General features: G+C 39.7%; 1 protein-coding gene across 1 annotated transcript in view; it reads left to right on the plus strand.

Annotated features, from left to right (window-relative positions):
• Nucleotides 1–21828, plus strand: part of eva1aa (eva-1 homolog A, regulator of programmed cell death a) — a 65185-nt gene that overhangs the window by 16044 nt on the left and 27313 nt on the right. Inside the window, exons 3-5 of the mRNA XM_086166976.1 lie at nt 1308–1431; nt 3514–3666; nt 12161–12304. Coding sequence (XP_086023102.1) covers nt 1308–1431; nt 3514–3666; nt 12161–12304 — 421 coding nt within the window. The remainder of the gene's footprint in view (nt 1–1307; nt 1432–3513; nt 3667–12160; nt 12305–21828) is intronic.

Genomic DNA, 21828 nt, shown 5'->3' on the forward strand with positions numbered 1-21828 from the left:
TGTAAAATGTTCACCTGTATACAGTTAAATGACTTGTTAAATGGATTAATCAGTCCTCCCTCCTAACACTGTCTGAAATCTGGACACTGTCCCAACCCTTGAGCCACCCTACCCCCACCCCACCTCCCAGGCTCTCAGCTTCTTACACACAGCCCCTCTTTAGGGCTGTAAATCCTCCAGCGAGAAAGTGTCCTGTAATATGGTAAATGTGGTCAAGGGTTAAATTTCAGAAGAGGAGGACTGGTGATTATGCAACGCTTTGTGAGGATGTTTTCCGGCAAATTACGCTCTCTAAAGAAGAAGCAGGCTTGTATGTTCCAATGACACAAAGCAATTTCATGGCTTCTTTGCCTCAGCATCCTCTCCAAAATTGGAATGCTGTCTTACTGGAAGTCTCTTCTTTGCACCACCAACACAAACATGTTCTTTCTAGCATTCATTCACTTGTTTGGTTTATTCTTTTCTCCTGGGCCTTTTTTGTGTTGAACACCGTCTGCCTTCCTAATCATGAGTGCACAGTGAGGACAGTGAGGACTTTGTGCTGAAGTGGGAGAATGACTGACTCCTGTGCCACCCACGTGGGCACAACTCTGGGAATCCCCTTGTATCACCTGTCCATGACCTCTTGTTATTTACTTTGACCGCGAAAATATCTCCATTAGTGCTGATTGATATCCAGATTCAAATCATAATTCATTTAAAGGTCCCATTAATTTCTTGGAACTTAATGGAACCTTTAAGTATCATCTAGTGCAAATACTGTGTCTGGGAACTGGGATATCATATTTAATATGTATTTTCAAATCAATATTTGTAAGAGAAATTAGACTTCACATTTTTATAAATTTTGCCACTCTGAGTCCTGTTTATTCATTCCGTTGGCTGCCTCGATCTCCGGGGGGCCTTCAGGGTCTTTCCTGGATTTACTTTCACTTTCATACTTACATTTAGAAGCCCCTGACGTGATTGAGTCAATGCCCCTCTTTAATGTCAGATTTGGGGAAACCCCGGAAAGTTTTCCTTGTATAGAACAGTGGACTGGAATGTGCTCACCTGGGATCCAAGAGGCTAAAAAGATGATGAAACTGGAGATGCAGGCAGATGCCAGGAAATGAATAGATGAGTTCCACAGAGGTTTTTTTTTTTTGCCCCTACTCAACTTTGTCTAACATGTTAGACAAGAAGCCTGTTTAAAGTGATTTGCGGTTTGCCTGCTTCCAGTACCACCACCGTATGCTTATTATTCTTATTACTCTCCTTCTAAACCCTTTTTTCCCTCTTACACCCTGTCCCAATTAACTTTTCAGAAAATGCTGGATGAGTGCCAAGACAGAAGGAGCTGTCAAGTCCTTGTCAACAGCCGTGTTTTTGGGATTGACCAGTGTCCTGGCAGCAGTAAATACCTCACTGTCTGGTACAAATGCAGACCTAGTAAGTCCCTCAACGTTTCCTATCCCAATAACAACTACACTTTCCTGTTTTGTCTCTCCACAAGGACCGCTCATGTTTTTCTGAAACTATACCATGGGGTGTTTATAGTATGCACTTAAAAATCTCTGTGGAATTTTTGGTTTGAATCTAAGATTCAAAGTGTTTATTGTGTACAGTCTGAAAACATGTTTTTTCTGTACAGTGAAATTCTTACTTTGCTGCTCATCCAGATGAGCATTGATAGATAAATGCATAATAATAAACATACTATTATAACCCAATGTAACAGTGCAGGGAATGTAAACACACACAGATATGTAAATCACACTCATTTAAACCACTATGACTTAGTTCCATTTACATTTGTATTTTCATTTATTAAGCATATTCAGATGGTATGCAGGTTGTAGGATCAACAATAGGTAAAATAAAATATCATAAAGATATAAGAATATCTTAAATATTCTACTCAATGTTCTTACATAATGATGTTGGATGATTTTATCAAAAGCTGAGTCTGAAGTTTCTCTCTGAATTCTTCCAGTCCAGTCCCTAGAAAAGTCTATGGCAGCCGCCCCCAGGGCCTATAGACAGACAGCACAATATCTGTTAATTATCCACTCAGTTTGTATGTTGCATACAACATAAACCTTTAAAGGCTTTTAGTGTAATCACTGAACAGACAAATAGATTTCCATGGCAAAAGATCACAAACAGAATATTATGACCCCTTTGAGAATTACTTATGGTCAACAGTTACTACGCCCTACCTAGAACTATCAATATTCTTGTGTTAAAAAAAAAAATGCATGCCTCTGTCTTTATCCTCTCCATCCCTCTTAGTGTGAGCCAGGAAGCTAAAAGTATCACTCCAGCAGGGAGCCGCAACAGTGCTGTAATCCCACCCAGATTCTGCTGTTCATTCAAGGCTCAGTACTGTGCTGAAGCCAGCTGTGTCACGGTTCACACTAGAGTGACCAGAAGTGGTTATTAATCCACTGATCCCTCTGGCCTTATACTTTTTTTCTTTCTCCACCGTGCCCAAGCCCAATCAACAGCTCTTTGTTCAGTGTCACTTAACCAATGACTTCTCAGGGGAGGAGAGAAAGGCAGCATGGGCTGTTAGAGAGGTGCAATGGGGAGGTGTCACTGCCTCTGAAAGGAGAGGTGTAGAAAAGGAAGGGAGGGGGAGAGAGTGAGTGAGTCCATCACCAAGAAGTTCAACAAACCATCCCTGCCCACTTTTCTCCACCCTGTGTTCTTTTTGAATTCCTGTTTCACTCCCCACATTGATGAAGAAATGGCCACTGTTGTGTTTTGATTTGCTGGCCAGTGGAGCTGCTCCAGCTGTCACAGGTCACTGTGGCTCAATATGTGTGAGGAATTCCTTTGCATGGCTCTACACGTCCACAGTGTGCTCACACCCTGGACCGTTGTCTGTTTTTCAGGCTTGTGGAGGAGTGCTTCCCTTGTGTTTTGCAATATCAAATGTTTCCCATGTTAGAAAGGTAAATAGTCACAGCCACAATTTAATAAATAAGAAAGGTTTTATGGCTTTCTAAATTAAACTTATAGGTATAAAAAAAAGATATGAAATTTTCTGAAAGAAGGGAAAGAAGCAAAAGATAGAAGCTGGCAGTAACAGGAGTTTAACAAACTGTAGTTCAGTCTACTCTATTGGAAAATGCTCTAAAGGTAAACCAAGGCGTTATTTCCTATTAACTTTTATTGTATACTCTAAATATATATGATATGTATATATTCTATGTGTCCCTGATCTTGGTTTTGGAGAATCTTAGTAAGACTGATTGCTTTCCTGCTTTGGAAGACACCCACTGAATTCCTTGGAGCAGAGTGTTTTTATAACTGATACAAAGGATGACCAAAAGAACAAAATAAAGACCAAATGAGTGGCATTGCTAAAGTGTAAAGTATCTCAGGAGGTTATCTTTTACAACTATGATGATTTCAGAGCTGCTTTCTTTCTTGCTTGTTATCCTGTGTTCTTCATCTTGATTTTTTTAGAAATATGCTTTCTTCAAATGCTAATGTTACAAATATTTCTTCAAACCCTTTTGACAGATGAGTATAAAAGTAAAGTGGTCTGCGAGGAAGAGAAGATGAGGCTCAGCTGCAAACAGGGTATGCAGATCGCTGTTTACTCCGCAATGTTTGGCCGAACTCAGCAGGGCACATTGGAGTGTCCGCTGCGCCACCGGAGAGCCCCTACAGTAGGTGAGGCACCATCATACTCTAACATCTCTGCATGTGTAGAATTCATTTGTAATGATACAGAAACCTGGTAACTACTCGTAGAATTTCTTTGTTCTGGCAATAATATCTCAAAATCTCTTTTATAACATAGTCATAGCAGGTTGCATGTATAGATTGACTGTCATATGCAATAAAAGCATGATTGCTTGGTAGATTGATTTAGGATTTATAATGTAATATCTTAACTGATCATCATTATGTCATACCAGAGAAAAAGCAGTATAATACCTGAAAATATCAGCAAAATTGTGCACATAATAGTTATTGCATAAAGCTTGAATGCTAATCTGGCACAGGTAGTATTAGAGCCGAGTCAACTGATATGACTGGTCTCATTGAAAAAAAAGTCATTATATCTCAAGTTGAAGGAGGCAGAAATGTTGCTATTGATGACATTTACATGTGAAGACTCATGAATGCTGCAAAGCTTTTTCTACATTCTGTCAAATGTAATGTAAATGTAATGTGCTTGAAATGTAAGTATTGGGTATATTTTTACTGGCTATACAAAAGTTTTATTACTACAACAATGCTTGGCTGATGATTTATCATAATCACTTGACACAGTTCATAATCATTTCATGTTTATGATTTAAAAAAAGGATACAATCAGAAATTACCATTGCCACATTGTGTTTTGAATGAATTCTGAGATAGATAAAACCCTCGCTCAAGCTCAGGTTGAGGCACACACATTGCCAGAGGAATTGGGGTGGAATGTAGATCAGATGTCTCTGTCATCCAAAGCACAGTTTGGCCTGTAAAAGGGACAGTATTGAGTTCCCTCAGAGTATATGTGTATATGTGTGTGTGTGTGTGTGTGTGTGTGTGTCTGTGCTCGCGCACAGGAGTGCATGGGATATCCAGATGTACCTTCGCCCTTGTTAAGGGGAATGTTAATGACTCTAAGCTTGGATACATGACAAGTATTATTTTGGCCATAGCTATCGCATTGACCTCATTGCAAGACAGCACATTTATTTGTTCTAGCATGCGTTATTTTTTCTTTCTTCAGGACAAAAAAAAAATTGAGACTTGTATAGCCTTAACAGCTAAGTAATTTGTAAGTTTTTGTCCATGAGCAGGTGTTGGATTCTATTAGAATTATTGTGTACGTAAAACTGTTACTGTGTTACATGAGCACGGGGGGCTGCTTATAAAAAAAAAAACCTGCAGACAGCATTGTCTTCAGCATGCAGGTATGTTGAGGGTGAGACAGGGTTGGTCTTGTATCTGGTTTCAATCTCGGGATTAAATACAGTAGCTGAGTATTCTCAGCGTTGGTGGTAAATGGACTCTACTGTTACATCTGTACAAAGACCAGATTAGAGCAGAGGAGAAGTGGTGTTAGCTGTCAAACCACACTTTAACCATGTATGTTAACATCATATAAGCTTGTTCCTTTTCACTCATCAAACTGCCAATGTAGTCTTTCTTTTCTTTTTTCTCCCTCTCTCTCTTTCGGTCTCTCTCGCTCTGTCACACACACACACACACACACACACACACACACACACACACAATCTCATCAGACTGCTTCATATCGTCGAGAGGGATTTTCCCTATTTCCCCATCTTTGAAGTGGCTCCCATGTCACCAGAAGCAGGAAGTAATGTTTTCAGGAGTGACAGACTTATACTGTTAATTATCTTTAGATGTTTTACCTCCTCCCTCTCTGCCCTCACATCCATTATGGTACCAAGAGTAGGAGAAGTTGGCCACGGTTCATAAAAACATTTAGTTAACTCGTCATCAAGACACAAGGTTCAGAATGTACACGCATATTAGTTGACAGTCAAGTGTATCATCTTCCTATTAAGCTTTCAAAGCAAGTGTTGGCAAATTTTAACCACCACCACACCATAAACTTCAAACAGCTCTCAAAACTTCTCTCCAATTAGATTGCTTCTGTGATGATGATGGCACCTGGAACTTCTGTTGGTACAATTCTAATTTTGGTTAATGTAAATGCTGAAAAAGCATTCTTTGATCATCTCTTTAACCAACTGGAACCTCTCTGTAGATGGTTTTATTAATCTCTCTTGCAATATTTGCATGTTGCACCTTATGTTTAAATATCTAGATTCTTCCACACAGAACAGAGGTGTTTCTATACTGTCTTAGTTTTCAGTTTTATTATATCAGTTTTTCCCTGGCTGAGCACATTATAACTCTTATGAGAGATTGTATTTGGTGTTTGTCTCAGCTCTTCACTATCATCTGAGGGCTTCCATATAAGGAGTTATACTTTTTAAAATTCAAGAGATTTGAGGAATCGATGCAAATATGCATTTGCCATCATAGAAAAAGGCCAAATATTTTTATTGAATTAGCTATCTGTTTTCAGGTTATGGTAACTTATCAAGTTGCGCCACCATGGTAAAATCTGTGCTACCTGTAGTTGGAGATCAACACCTGAACTCCCACAACTGCCTGTACCTGCCCAGGGAATAAGTGTTCTGTGTCAGTAAGGAGTGGCAGCACACCACAAAAGTGTGCATAATACTGACTGCGCACAACTTAAAATAAAATCCATGCAATCAACCTTAATATATTTTTTATTTATGTTTCATTCTCAAAGCGGTTTGACATTCATCATTCCCCTGGCTGTTTGGCAGCTATTTCTTTCTGGTTGGCTGTCAACGTCTGAATAACAGACAATCATTTATTTATTTTCATTTGTACACCATCGCAAAGCATACACATTTTATTACCATGGACCATTTTATGGTGTAGCTTGTTGGAAAGGTAGTAAAGATGAAAAAATGGCACTCAAGAGTGATATGCACATAAATGCTTCTTTGATGTCATTTTTTCCTTGGCTCAGGATTTGAGTGGGACTGATGGCAATGGACAGGTCCAACCTGTGATGGAGTATCCTCAAAACAAAAAGGGCCTGTTTCTGTCCCCCCCCCCCCTCTGATCTGCCCCATTACTATCGCACACACCTCTTGACATCTAAATTGCCCCCCATGCTTGGCATGCAGGGTATCATAATGCTATTTTTTTCTCTGAAGGTCACTGTTTTTTCACTTTGGATTATGTCCTCAAGCTACAGCCTCCTGCAAGACATTTCAGACTCTTAGCACAGAAAGGCCTCTCTCTGAAATTATTATAGCGGCGCTCAAAGGCTGAGCTGAGAAGTTGCACTACAAATTTAAATAGTGGCTGTTGGAAGCCAATTCCAGTTGTTTGAGTTTCTTCAACGTATCTGTCTGTGTGTCTTGTTCAATTTGATGTGTATTTAGCTAATGCATGATAGTAAAACTGTGCTCTTTTGGACAGATTTGATTAAATTCACCTTTTTGCATGTTTAATCTCTCAATTAAGCAGGAAGCACAGGCTGCTGTGAGTGTCTTTGGACTTTAGACACTAATTTCTTGGGAGTGACTGTTTATTCAAGACGATGAAGAAAACATCCCTCGAGTTGACATTTTGGACATGAACAAGTTGCATGATTTCCTTAATAGTAAATTAATTCAGGGTTTTGGGTGACTGGTCGCCAATGATTGGAATTATTAAATAAATTATGTTTATGCTTACCCTCAGATACTTTTTGTAACCCATGCCCCTGACTCTAGGAATAATCTACTCCAAGTTCACAAACGCACCTGGTGAGAATTGTCTGTGAGGATGCACACATGCAGTTGTGTAGCTGCTGTGTTTGGTATGTTAAATCCTCAAAATAGAATAAACACTGCACCCATGGATTAGTGCGAGCAGCACACAGTTAATGGTCTCCTCTAAAGAAATTGGGTGAGTAAAGCAGATTATTAGCAGTTACATTAAGTGCCAGCTCGCGTTTCCTTAACAGTAATATACACCTTGTTTACAAACTACCTTTGTTATCTAGCCATTTATTATTGAAAGAACACTTTATTTGCATGTCATACACTACATCCACTCAACCTGTATCACATCGCTCCTTATGATGACTTTATATTGCCATTTGATACATTTTGTTTTACAATTTCCTGGTCATTTACGTGAGTAAGTTGGGAAATAGTATTGTACTTTTGTAAAAGGAGTACCTAGGTTAACAGTCTGTTATTCACTGTTCTGAGTATTTGAACTTTTAAACCAACCTCAACCACATCAAGATAATTCAAATAGTTGCCTCATTCAAAAGTGTGTGTGTGTGTGCGTGCGTGTGTGTGTGTGTGGGTGCATCCGTGCATGCATGCATGCATGCATGCGTGTATGCGTGGGTGTGTGCGTGCATGCGTGCGTGTGTGCGTGTCTGTCGGTAGATTTCCAACTCAATAACAGCATTACTGAAAAACACTCTCAGCGTCCTCATGTAACGTTTGCATGGCTTTTTGTGCAACACAAAGACTCATGGCTGGCTGAAGCCCGGTATCATATTATAATGCAGATGAGTCAGAGCAGAAGTGAAGGTAAGTACTTTGAAAAGTTTGTCCTGCCATTGTCTTGGAAATTCCAGGAACGGTGCGTGTGGGTGGAAATACTGGCAGCTTGTTATGGAACGCTGCTGAAAGAGCTTTCTGACTGTTGTGTTGGTGTTTGTGAGTCTGTGCCGCTCAGAGGTGTGTTTTCATGCAAGACAGGACCTTCCCATATATTATTCCAACACCTGACTTAGCCATGTCCACAGTATTATACAGTCATATTTATTATGCCCTTGAGAATTTTTCCACATTAGATTGAAGTGAAAAATTAAATATGGGCTTTAACGTCTGACGTCATGTATCAGGAATGTACATTCATGTACGTAGACCGGGGAAACAAAGTCACTTACTGTAATTATTTTAAATCACATAAGGTTTTGGATTCCATATTCATCTTATCAGCAGCTGTTTGAATTTCCTCCGTCTTTACCAGTGATCAGTCATGAGTAGGAACAAGTGAGTATGTAATAGTCGAGGAAACGCCTCCCTTTTCCTCAATTTGGTTATCTCTGTTCCAAACCTGGATGCAGGCATGTTGAGGGTAAAGGTTAGAGGTAACAGGGGTTCTCAGTGCCCTTTCTCTTCTATGTATCTGTCTGTGAGAATGAAGGCTGTTCTGTGTTTGTCTCCCTGTATTAAACCTGCTGATGAGACCCAGAGGTGGTAAGACCAAGAGAATGGTCTTTTAAATTTTAGAGACGCGTAGTTTGTGTGTCTCTTTGTGTATACTGGGTGTGAGCATGAAGGCATGGACGGCCAGTGGATAATGAATAAATGTGTGTCTCCATGTGTGTCTGTCTGTAAGTCTCCAGTCTCCTTACCCCCCACCCATCCACCCACCCACCTCCAGCCCATTCTTGCTTCACCCACTCATCTGTGGGCCTCCTGTTTGACTAATGACTTTGCCAGGGAATCAAAGCTGCAGCTAATAGGAGCCGTTCAGTCAGAGGAACGTTTGTAGCTCTACACATGGACTCAAACGGGTCCTCTGGGAAGGAAATGAGACCGGGAGAACAAATTCAAGCACGTTAGACTGACCAGGAGGTCACTATGCAGCAGTATCTGTATCGGTGCTGAAATTTGTTGTTAACATAGAGAATATCATAGAAAAAATATTGGAAAATGTAATATTGAGTAATCATTGTCTTTAAAAAAACTCAACTATCTTGGTTTAAGTCATAAGATGTCATCTACTTGGACAAAAAAGGACAAAAAAATATTTCACACACTCATGCACACTCACACACTTTTCACACAATCCCAAAAAATGTTGCCCAAGTTATATCTATAAAGCTTTCATATCTGTTGCTAGTAATGCTAATATTAATGTACACTATCAGGAAAGGACTGATGCTGGTCATCAGAATTGGCTGAGCGATATAATATTATCTACCAAGAACTGTGGAGATTCTTCCTCTGAGACCAATGGTCTTGAAACACTGCCGTACTTCTATTCCGAAAGGCTCGTCATAATCATTAATAACTTTCTAAGATTCCTCAGAAAAAAGACAAGAACTCTGAGTTCTTGAGTTGAAGATTGTATTAAATTTACTAATAAAGCTCATTGAAAATATCCCTGATCACTCTCAGGGAATACACGTGTTGTGTGGGAACCATCTTACCAGTAACACACCGTTTTCCAGAGGCTTTCACCTCACGACATCCGAGTTGGGAATTCAGGTCCATAAGCTCCAGCAGCAGGGGTGTACAGCTGCCCCTTTGAACCGTGTCCAAATTGTCCAATTTGACGTTGATCCAGTTCCACATTGTTAGGAAGCTCAATACACGGACTCTGCGACATGTCTGATATGTTTTTGTTGTAAGATTATTTTCAAACATCATGACCAACAGTCGGGAAAATGTAGCTGTCGACATCAAGTAAAGGAGGAATTTATTTTATTTATTTTTGTTGTCCAAAGAATTCCCACTCTGCATGACCACTAGATTGCCCTCTCACTTCCTGACTGAGACATTTACCCCCTGACCTTTACCATAATTTGTCGTGAACTGTTGACGTGTAAAACCTGCCTGGTTCCTACCTTTTTTGTGATCCTTTCTCTCTGGGGCCCACCAGGGCAGACCGTGTGAGAGTCCAGTGTCCATTTTCAAAGTCTTACTCCCTTGTGTTGTTTTTAGGGGTTAAGTGGATGGTGGGAGCCTCAGAGGCATCCATGTGGAACCCAGGCCCATTCACATTCCCACAAGACAGTGAGAGGATCATGCATTCAGCCTCACACCTCAGTCTGCAGTGTTTCTAAGAATTTTGAGGGAGAAAGTGTACTTATTCAGGATTCAACTACTCAGTGTATTCCCACTTTCATGCTATTATTCTTTATTACTTAACAATAGAGAAGAAAGTCCTCTATTTATAATTTTGCCAAACATCAATCCTTTTCTTTTAACATTTATTCATGGACTCGTAAGTCACCAACTAGACTGCTCACAATGCAGACCTGGAAGTCTACTACAATCTCCCTCCAGTCACTTGTAACTTTACTTAGACTTTTGTCTCATAACTTGAAAGATTTGTTTCTTTCTCCAAGCCGCAAATATAAGTTATAAAAAGCATACACATACACAAGGAATCGTTTAGGATTCAAAACCTATGCTTTTAAACTTGTGATCTGCTTAAGACTTACCTGAATAGACTTGGGAATGATGGCCTGAACTCATTGTAAAGTCTTGGGACTTACATAAGACTTTCAGAACATGTAATTTGTCTTCAGTGTAAATGTGTCAAAAATGGGGAATAAAATGTCTACCTGTTCAGGGAAAGAACAGTTCCAAGTGTCTGGAAGGACAAGTACGTGTTTCGTGAGGATGTATGACATCACCATTCATTACCGTATTTGGTATCCACACAAACAAATGCACATGAGAGCTCAGGTATCCTCCAAACAAAGGGGGGCACTAGTTAATGACCTTTTTAGGTCCATCACTGAAAAAGCATTATGGGAAGAAGTGTTTGTAGAATGTACCTTGACTATTATCAAAATGAACACACACACTGATTTTTATCAAGTTTGTATGGCCATTGTGTTTTGTTACTTGGGTCATAGCATCAATTCGTCCATTTAAAATTGGCAACCAACTGACTTGTGAAATATTTAATTGACGATGCTGAAACTGAGACTCATAAAATTTTTGTGCTGCTATTCTGCAGTCATTAAGACACAAAGACTAGATGTTTGGAAAATTGCAGAGTCACTGAATAGAATCAGTGAAGCTCTTGTCAGCAGTAGTGGAGGCGAGTGCAGAAAAGCTGGGGTAAGAACAGACTTTGCTGATAGGTGGTGTTATCAGGGTACAAAGAGAAATATACAAAGGTGGAGTTTTCCAATGTTAATGCAATGTTCCACTGTTAAAGGTGGGAGAAAAGGGGATTGGTGCCCCAAGGTTGAAATAACCAAGTGAGTAAGATAAAATGGCTCTCCTGCAATTCCTGCAGTTCTCTTGTTCCTGTATGAGTTCCTGAAGTTTGATCTGCGTAAAAGGGATCTGGATTTTCTTGAATACGATATGACGACAATATCTGTCTTGTTGCTGTCAGAGCATGGAATTTAATTGGAAAACTCAACAGCAGTTTCTCTTTGCAGAAATCATCCACAGTTGCTTCGTAAAGAAATTGTTTCCTCATGAAACTGTAAATGATGAAGTTTTGGATTATCATGGATTACTAGGCCAGGATTTCTTTTCTTCCCTTTTTTAGAGGGGGGTCATAAATTCCCATGTTCCCATCCACAGAGCCACTGTGTCTAAAGAAATATTGTATAATGTCAACTGTAAAGACCGGTTTGGAGGTTTGCTTCCTGAAATTGAAAGACCTACTTTGTTGCATTGTTATATTTCAAATGAGCAGTTACATGAGCACTTCCACAGTTATGTATTTCATCAGTTTTGCACTGATGGGTTACAGACTCTGCACTGACAAGAAAAATGTTGTTTTTTTTCCAGAAATGATTGTTTTTCATATATTTGATAAAGAGAATTACTTGTGCACGTTATAATTTACTGCTTTGTTTTATCACCCACTCTCTTTCCCTCAGACTGCCAATCATCCACAGCTCTACAGGTCCTGACAGCTCGCTGTCAGGGAAAGAAGACTTGCCTGGTTCGAGCTTCCACCAGGGACTTTGGGGATCCCTGTTACTCAGGCACCAGGAAGTACCTCAATGTCATCTATACCTGTGGTGAGTCGGGCGCACCATTACTGTTTGGCTGTGATTGGCTACATATTCTTGCCACTAGGAGGTATTGTTTACCAACTGATGAGGTAGAGGAAAATCACTTTAGGTTCAGCGAACATGGTCTTAGACTTTCTCAATGTTATGTTGATCTTTTAAATAGGACTAAACAGTGAAAGTATTTCTGATATTTTTTGATAGCATACTGTATAATATTTCCTCCAGGGAGCAGATTCCATCTGTGATTTTTCCTTTAAAATTAAAATGAAAATATTGCCCCCTTGAAAAAAATAAAAACACTTTTCTTATCTACACTTTTTAGAAAGGCTGTATTTGTTTCATATGACACCTTGTTAATTTTTCATTCAACAGCTGTTTTTCTGTACACTATCAAAGCTCTTACAGCAATGTGCCCCGAATTTAGTGAAGATGAAAGATTAATTGACTTTACTTTATGCCTGTACTGATGATGGAGAAAGGTGTTTTCTGCTCCCTTACATCCTTAGACTTACCCCGACAGGTCATGGTTGTACTTCATCAAAACACGCAGACACCAAGAATCGATCAATTGGCCTTTCTAATAGTGTGTCAAGCTTTCTGCGTAGTCACATTCAGATACAATGTTTCTAAATCTCATATTAAAGAGTTTTGTCTCTTGAATCTTCATCATCTCATTGAGATCAGCCAGTGAAGACAAGAATACACACACTGTTCACCTATTTTATGAAGGCCTTTGGAATGAATCTCTGTCTGACCTGCCTTATCTGTCAGTGATAAGGTGGAGCGGCAAAAGTGTGAGTATTCATAAGGAAATGGCAGACAGTCAAGGTAGAGCCAGGAAGGATATGGGATGGTTTAGCTGCTGAACAGATAAGGAAGGCATGCTGTGAGGTGCAAGAAGATGGGTTTTCTGGGCTGTGGCAAGAGTTGAATCCTTAGGTAAATAAATTGTAGCTGCTATAAACATGAAGTCACTGTTTGCTCCAGGTGCCAGCAAAGTGGTCATTTTGGAGTATGCTTTTTTGTTGGCGGGTGAGCTTGGAATTGACCCTGCATATGTTAGAAGAATGGAGGATGTCTGTCTGTGCATGACTTGGTGTGTTCCAGTGCATATGTGTGTGGTTCTATTAATAATACAAAAAAATCTAATTCAAGAATGATTTCAGACAAAGTATGTTCATGCAACGAGAGTTACAGTGTGCGTGTGCGTGTGCATGTGCGTGTGCGTGCGTGTGTGTGATTCCATTATGAGCAAATACTATTTTACATTTGTCTGCAATCTACCAAGAAATATTTTAAGTGAGGAAAATGTGTATACCTGTATTTGTGATTAATTGTGCGCGCGCGCGCGCACACACACACACACACACACAAGTACATGGGGGGAAACACATGCACTTATAGCTCAGAACTGCTATCAGCTTCAGCTGGTGTTTGATTTATAAAGCTGTCAGCCCTCTTAACTCCAGCCTATTTCTCACACAGCCCCTGGGGTGGACTTGCTCCTTAGCAATAACAGAGCAGCAAATGGCCTGGAACCTGCCATCAGTCCCCATACAGATCACACACACTCCACACAGCCACCTCTGTCAGGCTTCATTTACATCCATTCCCCCTGGAGGACACCCCTATGGTTTGTTTGTTTGTCTGTTGGAAAATACTTCAAGAGACTGACTGCATCAGCAGATATTGTACATTTAAATTCTTTTCAAAAGGAAACATTTGCCATGTGTGTCACTGCCCTCTTCCTTTAGGTTATTTCATTCTTCAATCTGTAAAATATTGACCCTTCAATGCAGCTTGAGATTGTTAAACAAGCCTAATCTGAGGTCTTTCTCAAAAGAATTCCTAAGATTTTTGGGCTTTTCTGGAAGGTGTGGCGCAGAGCGTAAGAGTGGTCATCCTTGGAACCAAACATTCCTAGTTCAATTCCTGGCTCCTCCTAGCCTGTTGAAGTGTTGTTGAGCAAGACACTGAACTCCTACCTGCTCCCTTGGCACTGTTTAGTAGCTCCCTTGTGCTCATAGTTCATACGTGATGGCTTAAATGCAGTGGTCAAATTTTCACTGATGTTGTGCTCTAAATGTGACAATAAAGGTCTTTCTTTTTAAAATTGTTTTGCTTTACCTTTTAAAGATGCACATGCATCCTAGCGTTTCTCCCAAAGAGACATACAAATGGAAATAAGTGGAACCAGCTGTGCATCGCAGTTAATTTCAGCCGGGACATTCACATGGGAATATTTTAAGTGTCTGTGTGAGTTTCAGTGTTATTATAATTTCAGTTCAAAAAAAGTGGAAGAAGTAAGGTTAATGTTAAATGAGATAGGTTCATGGATTATCAGTCAATAGTATGGTTTTACATAATATACTGTATGAGAGTGTCATAGGTACTACATGTAATTCATATTTGGTATCATATATTGGTATCCGTGTCATAAAATGCAGTGCAACCCCAGTGAATAAAGTTTAGATTAAGATAAATTGCAACATGGTAATGGATTTCTCAATCAAATAATAAATGGTCTGCCTGCTGTAAAAATATGTTACTAGTATTTCTTAAAACAACAAGGAAGGAAAAAATAAATGTTTTACAAACTGTTGCATATGAAAATAATCCATGCAAGGTTTAATTTCCTTTATTCTTTCTTTATGAGACATGTGATGATATATCATCGGGAGTTAACTGGTAACAATTACTTCATAAATAGTATTAGTCGTAAATTCAGTTTCAGACGAAAGGCATTCAAAATTATATTTATAAAATTAAATCAAACAATTTGCAATACATCATTATTCATTTTTTATCATCTTTTTTGTTTCGATGAAAGCCTTGTCAAGATTCTTACTCTTCAGAGTCAGTTGAAAAGACACAGGCGGAGGAAGTCCTGTCTATATGTGGGTTCCACTATTCAGTAAAGCCTAGTGATAACTTTAAGCTAAAATTTGAACCTATAATTTAACCCCGCTGATCACATCATGCCCAGCAGAAAATATCTACCCACTTCCTCCCCTCCTTCCTGTTTCAGTCCCAAAATGAGGGCCTCCCTCCTCAGAGTGCAGTTCTGTCCTTACCCTGAGACACATCAAATCCTTAGACTTTATAACAAGATGAGGCCTCTCTTCTAAACTTTCCTCTGTGACTTCCCCTCGTAGAGCTGCAGTATAACGGATCACCTGGTGCAAGCCCTGCAGCCACACAGTCTCTTCTGAGCGGCAGACTGTGTTGGGGACAAAGCCTGCAGAAAGCTAATGAACAGGTCAAAATGTTGTGGAGGAAATGGATTAATTGCAGCACTTAGCTGGTTATTTGGGATTGGAGCTTGGGAAGACAGGGGAACACACAACTAAAGCATTTGCAGTCAGGTTTGAAACCTCAAAATAGGAATAAGATCCTTAAAGAATGCTAGTAAAAATAAAATGAGTGCATTAATATCCTGTTTGAGATTTGAAATATCCAGCAGTACAGTTAAGCTATGGCTTGAGGATGGAAGTGATTCTCGCCCTGCTATCTTCGGAAATACATTTTCGATCAACAAATCATGCCCCCACGATCCCGTGATAAATTTTAGTTATTCTACCCCCTTTTGATCATACAAATTATACTTTAGAGGAAGAAATGCCTTTATTGTCACATACATTTATACATAGAGTACAACATCAGCTGAATTTGACCACTGCATTTAACCCATCATGGATGCACCATGAGCAGAAGGCAGCTAAAGAGCAGTGCCTTGTGCAACAACACTTCACCAGGCTAGGAGGAACTGGGAATTGGGTTTCACAGAAAACCACTCTAACACCCTGCACCACACTGCCCCCAACAGGAGGGTTCCTATCTTGAGAAATGCGTTGATTGAGATTGGGAGAGGAGGATTTCTTAGGAAGAGATATTTAAAATGTTTAAACCTGAAGAGACCTGACAAATATTCCAGGATCCTGTCAGTGCTGTGATGTCTCAATTAAAAATGCTGTTTGTTGATCACACCCAGTTCGGTTATCCGTAACAACTTGGAATCTATCTGACAATTCAAGATTTAAGATTCAAAGTGTATATTTTCATATGCACAGTGTGGAAATGTGTTTCCCTGTGCAATGAAATTCTTACTTTGCTGTCCACCCTGCATTTGAATTTGTATTTAAAACAAATAGGTATTGTAAACATTATTATAAATATGAACGGTGTTGGCATTGAGTGCAGCTTGGTGTGCAACTCGCAAAGTGCAAGTGCAACAGTGAGTATAGTTTAAGTGGCAGTAGTTCCATGTGCAGTGCTGCATTTAAAGTGCAGAATGAAGAATGATTATCAGCTGTTTAGGATCCTGATGGTAGCCGGGTAGAACAAGTTCTTCAGTCATGTTGTTCTGCATTTCACACTCCTGTACCTGTCCTGTCCAGACAGAGGGTATGAGGGTGAACAGTCGATGTTGAGGGTGGGTGTGGTCCTTGGCGATGGAGGCAGCTCCCCCGTGGACTGTGGGGTGGTAGATGCTCTGCAGAGAAAGCAGTTGGGTTCTGGTGATCCTCTCTGCAGTCTTTACCACTCACTGCAGGCATCTGCCGTCCAGAGCAGTGGTGCTGCCGCACCACATGGTGATGCAGATGGTCAGGATACTCTAACAATGCAGCTTTAGAAGTTGCTGAGGATCTTAGGTGACATGCCAAACCTCCTCAGCCTCTTCAGGAAGTACAGCCACTGTTGAGCCCTCCTGACCATCCGCGTGGTGTTGAGGGACCAAGTGAGGTCCTCACTTATGTGAACACCCAGATATTTGAAGCTGCTCACCCTCTCGACGTCAAGACCTTGGAGGAACAATGGCTGATGAGGTCTCCTCTCCTTCCTCAGTCCACTATCATGTCCTTGGCCTTGTCCACGTTGAGGGACAGGTTTTTGTCCTCACAACAGGGAGTAGTGGAGGGTGGCGGCTATGGTGTCTGAGGTGGACCTGTTGGGCCGGTATGCAAATTGGAGGGTCACTTGGAGGGCCATGGCAAAAAAATATGTCCAGTGCACACCACACACATCCCTCAGCTCCCCAACACCGCCAGACACACAAACATTCATGTCATGTCAGCAGAGCAGCCGACAGGGAAGGTGTTTATATTAGTGCAGAAGTGTGGCGTTGAGATCCAGCAGCAGCTGCTACTGGGCGCCATTATTCTCCCCTAAAGCACATCCTCAGGCGGCAAGCTAAAGGATATACATCCAAGAAACAAAGGGTGGATCACCAAAGTAGTCAAATACTTTTTAAAATATAATAATCCATTTACCACAAATGAAAAATGGACAAAGTTACAGACTTTTTATGAATAAAACTCTACTTTAACATTTATATGGACTAGTTTATAAACCTCACTGATTCCAAAATCACTAAAAGAAAAATACCGTGGTCAAAGTCCTAGCCAAATGACCTTGTGTTGATGAATTCCCCATTTAAAGTCATTTCCATATTTTTCTGAGAAGAAGTCAGGACTTTATTTTAATGAATGTCAGTGCTTCATGCTTTTGGTTCTGTTCGACTTTTTATTCAGTGCTCTTTTATTTTTTAATTATTCTCTGGACAAATCACATCCAAAAGTCATGGATACATTTGCACGCTGTCAACATTATGTGAGACTCCTGTGGTTGCAAGTACGTTAGAGTCAAATAAGAGAAGGGTGTTGATCGTCTTTGATTTGATTGTCAACATTGAGATTTCGATCATGAAAATACAAACTTTAAACCCTTAAAACAATACTTCAAGCTAATCTTGTCTCATTGTACATGCTTAGCCCTGCTGGCATACTTGAATAGAAATCAATAACCTGGAAAAGGTGTTTCTTTGACCCAAACGTGATCCTTGCTGTGTAATTGTAGTGAGTGAGGAGACAAGCAGAAAGGAATGAAGTGGCCCCAGCCTTGCTATACAAACCTGACTCTGCAGAAACCCTGGAATAACAGCCGCAGCTGGCAGTCTTAGGAATACTGCTGTGAGAAAGCACACAGTGTGGGCCTCAGCTGACCTGTGTGCGTGTGTGTGTGTGTGTGTCTTCTGCTTTTGTTATATCGGTGTGTTGCTTTATTTTTGGTTGTTGTGGCTCCATGAATACCCATAAAAGGCACTGAATGTGAGGGTATGACATCAACTCTGTCAGGACCCCTTGTCTGTACAACACCCCCTAACTCACACATCCCTTCCCCGTTGGCTCAAAAACTTTATTTTACACCATATAGTCTCATCGAAATTCCTGTAAAGGTCAGAAAATTAATTACTGAAGTATGTGTATGCATAAACAGTGTTGCCATGGTGATTTGATGATGCCAGGGGTGATTTGTGGGATTGTGCTTTGCCAGCATGTCAGCTGATGTGTGCCCTGCGCACTGTCTCAGTGACTCACATCAACTAGTATCTGCTGGGTCTTTCAAAGGACAAGTGACAGGATGCACTCTATACACACACACACACACACACACACACACACACACACACACACACACACACACACACACACACACACACTCACACACACATACGCGTGCAAATAGTTACAATAGGTGCTCTCGTGTAAACACATTCAGTCATATGTTTAAAATCTAGTTTAATCCCCCCCCCTACTGTTACCACAAGGTCTCTGGAAGACTGTAAGAAGTTTTATTACCTTGACATGAAGTTTAAGCCAAGTGTTTGGGAGAGGAGTAGAGGTGTTATATTCTGTTTTTTGTTTTCTTTCTATCGAGTTCCTGCAATCCCTCTCACTCACACTTTTATTCAAATACCATTGTCCCTGTGGATTCATGCTTACCTCTATGCTGTCACCTTTGCCCTCTGTGTTGTTTTCCCTCATCTACATTATTTTGTTTCTTTCTTTATTACATTCATCATTGCCCACTCTCTAGGCACAGAAAGACTAGAGGGTAGAACTGAAGTCACAGCTTAGTATCTCAGTCTACATGAGAGGTACGCTTCTATTTTCACAGTTCCTTCAAGCGTGACTGATCTGCTTCAAACAGTTTTGGGGGTTTTATGATGGTAAAACTGCTTGCAAGAATGTAGGATTGGTGTGGAAAGTAATGGGATCTTGAATTTTTACAGAATATGTAGTGGAATACAAGAGAAAATGGTTTTCACAGCATCTGCAAAAGCGCACAACACTTTACTATTAATACCAACTTACAAACTATAACAAGGCAACCTGTGACAGTTTCCATACCTGAATAATCAGTAGATTTAATAAACGGAGGCACTGAAAAATAGACCCCAGCTTAGATGCATATGTTAACATAGTGCACCTGCGAAGTGTAATTGCTTGTCCACATCATGCAGCCAGCAGCATGTAGCTATGGTGACCATGACATTGGTTTCATGAAAAGTTTTAGCACTATGCATTTCAAAATCGAAATGGACAATATTTTATGTGAATGAAGCATCATAGGTGTGATTTTTTTTTTTTTTTTTTTTTTTTTTTTTATTGACTTGTTCTATTTGTTTGTTCTAAGTCTGGTTTGGCATGTTAGCTGATGTATGACACAAAATTTGTTTCCTGGAGCTCTGGTTGAGATTTGTGTTGAAAAGTTAGTGATCCTGGAAATATTTTCATTTGATAAAAATTACACAAATGTGTGCCTATGTTATCACATTGGCGACAGATCGTGTAAATTAAATAACTGGAATATACCATAATTAGAGAAGGCAGACAACACTTAGAAAGTTTTGGAATTTAAAAATTTGTCAAGAAAACCCCTGTTCAGTCTGATATCACTGCAGCAATGTTATGAACATGTAAAGAAAAGCATGGTCTCCCAAGCAGTGGGTTTCTTATACATCCTGTAATGCATTCCAGCAATTGCTGCATGCAAAGGAGTCGAGAAAAAAGTGAACAAATGTTTTTACAGCCTTGTTTTAGGCCTTTGTGAATTCGAAATTTTCAGGACCTCCTTTCAAAAACATCTTCATATTAGCTACAGTGAACTGATAACATCACACTTTAAGGTCATTGTACATTTATCAACCATGATTTTGCCTGTAACTTACGAGTTCTTGACTGGAAATTGTTTAAATGTCTGAAGCAATAATTATTTACTTTTGCCTCTTAAGAGCTTTTACATTTTTGTTTTCAATTCCTTTATGATGAAGACTACACGCTAGGGATTTTATGTGATTCTCTACCAGCGTAGATCTTCAGTGCCATTGGAACTTTTTCTCCCTCAATGCAGTAATAGTTCTGATGAAACAAAATTGTATATGATTTATAACACACAATGTTACTTCAGGTTACGTGTAGGGACAATATCTTCATCTTGATACCAAGGGTTTTTTGAGACAACCGAGTTTGTAGCTATCTTGTGGCAAAAGTGACAAAAGCAAGAATCAAACAAAATAAGTTATGATGAGAATGTTTATCTAGACTTTATCAGTGATTTGTGCTGATAATGCACTAAATGTTTGTACTTGTAAGCAATGTTTTATCAGCAAAAAATGGTGATTGTGACCATTTGTGTTTTTTTTAGCTCTGAACCCCTAGTCATTTTGCATAATTGTGCAAAAAAAGTCCTACTGGGACAGAAAGCATTGTCTCACACCACAGTATCCATGACTAATTTGGGTTAAGAGTGTCCGTAGTAGGCAGTCATTTTCATTATTCCATGAGCCAGTGATGCAGCGTTTGAAGTCAGAACTATTCATTTTGACTTTTATCATAGTACTTAGTGCCAAGTGAAAAGGAAAGAATAGGCATTAGACTATGTAAGTGCTGGACACCATGATTCTTCTGTCTACTGGCTGTTTCGTAAACATAATGGGTATGTGGCAACAGAGCACACAGATAATAAAAGATTACAAGAGAAGCATGACTGTAAGAGACATTATCATTGGGTATGATTAACTCAGTTCCAACCAGTGAGGTATGCGGAGATAATACAGTGAGCAGTAAACGCTTTGATCGTGCTATCAGTGATTAAATGAAGTTAAATGCATTAACACGAAAGCTCTGACTCAGACAGCTGTTCTTAAAAAAAAAACATCCCATCAACTACTCAATAAACTCTATTTTGGTTTTAAAAGTCCTATACTTGTATTTCTTTTGATTTCGATATTAGTTTAAGAAAGAAAAGTGATCTGGATGTACACATTAAAATTATATTTCACATTTAAAACTATGACTCATACGATAGCACTCATATATTATTCAGCACTATGTGCATGAAAATGCAGCTTGTTAACAGTCATCTGTGTGACAGTGGAGAAGGGGGTCCTCCCTGAATATTATTTTGTGGTTGTCTCCATCTTTGCCTCTGGTTAAAGCCACATATGTCCCTGTTCCAACCCCAAACATTGGAGATTGTTTCAAGAATGGATGAATATTCTGCATTTGGCTTTGGCCCGGCTGTTGGCCTGCTTGTTTATTGTAGAATAAAAGAAGCATCAACATTATGCATTCACAACTTTCTGAACAAATATACACATGCAAATCTACATACATAACTCCTTACATAACATGTATGCGCACAAGAAAACGAGTACTGAAAGATTATACAACACAGTGAGCGCACAA

This window comes from Fistularia commersonii, chromosome 20 (assembly GCF_037954325.1).
Source record: "Fistularia commersonii isolate RoL2024-O1a breed Wild chromosome 20, RoL_Fcom_v1.0, whole genome shotgun sequence".
Classification (NCBI taxonomy): Eukaryota; Metazoa; Chordata; class Actinopteri; order Syngnathiformes; family Fistulariidae; genus Fistularia; species Fistularia commersonii.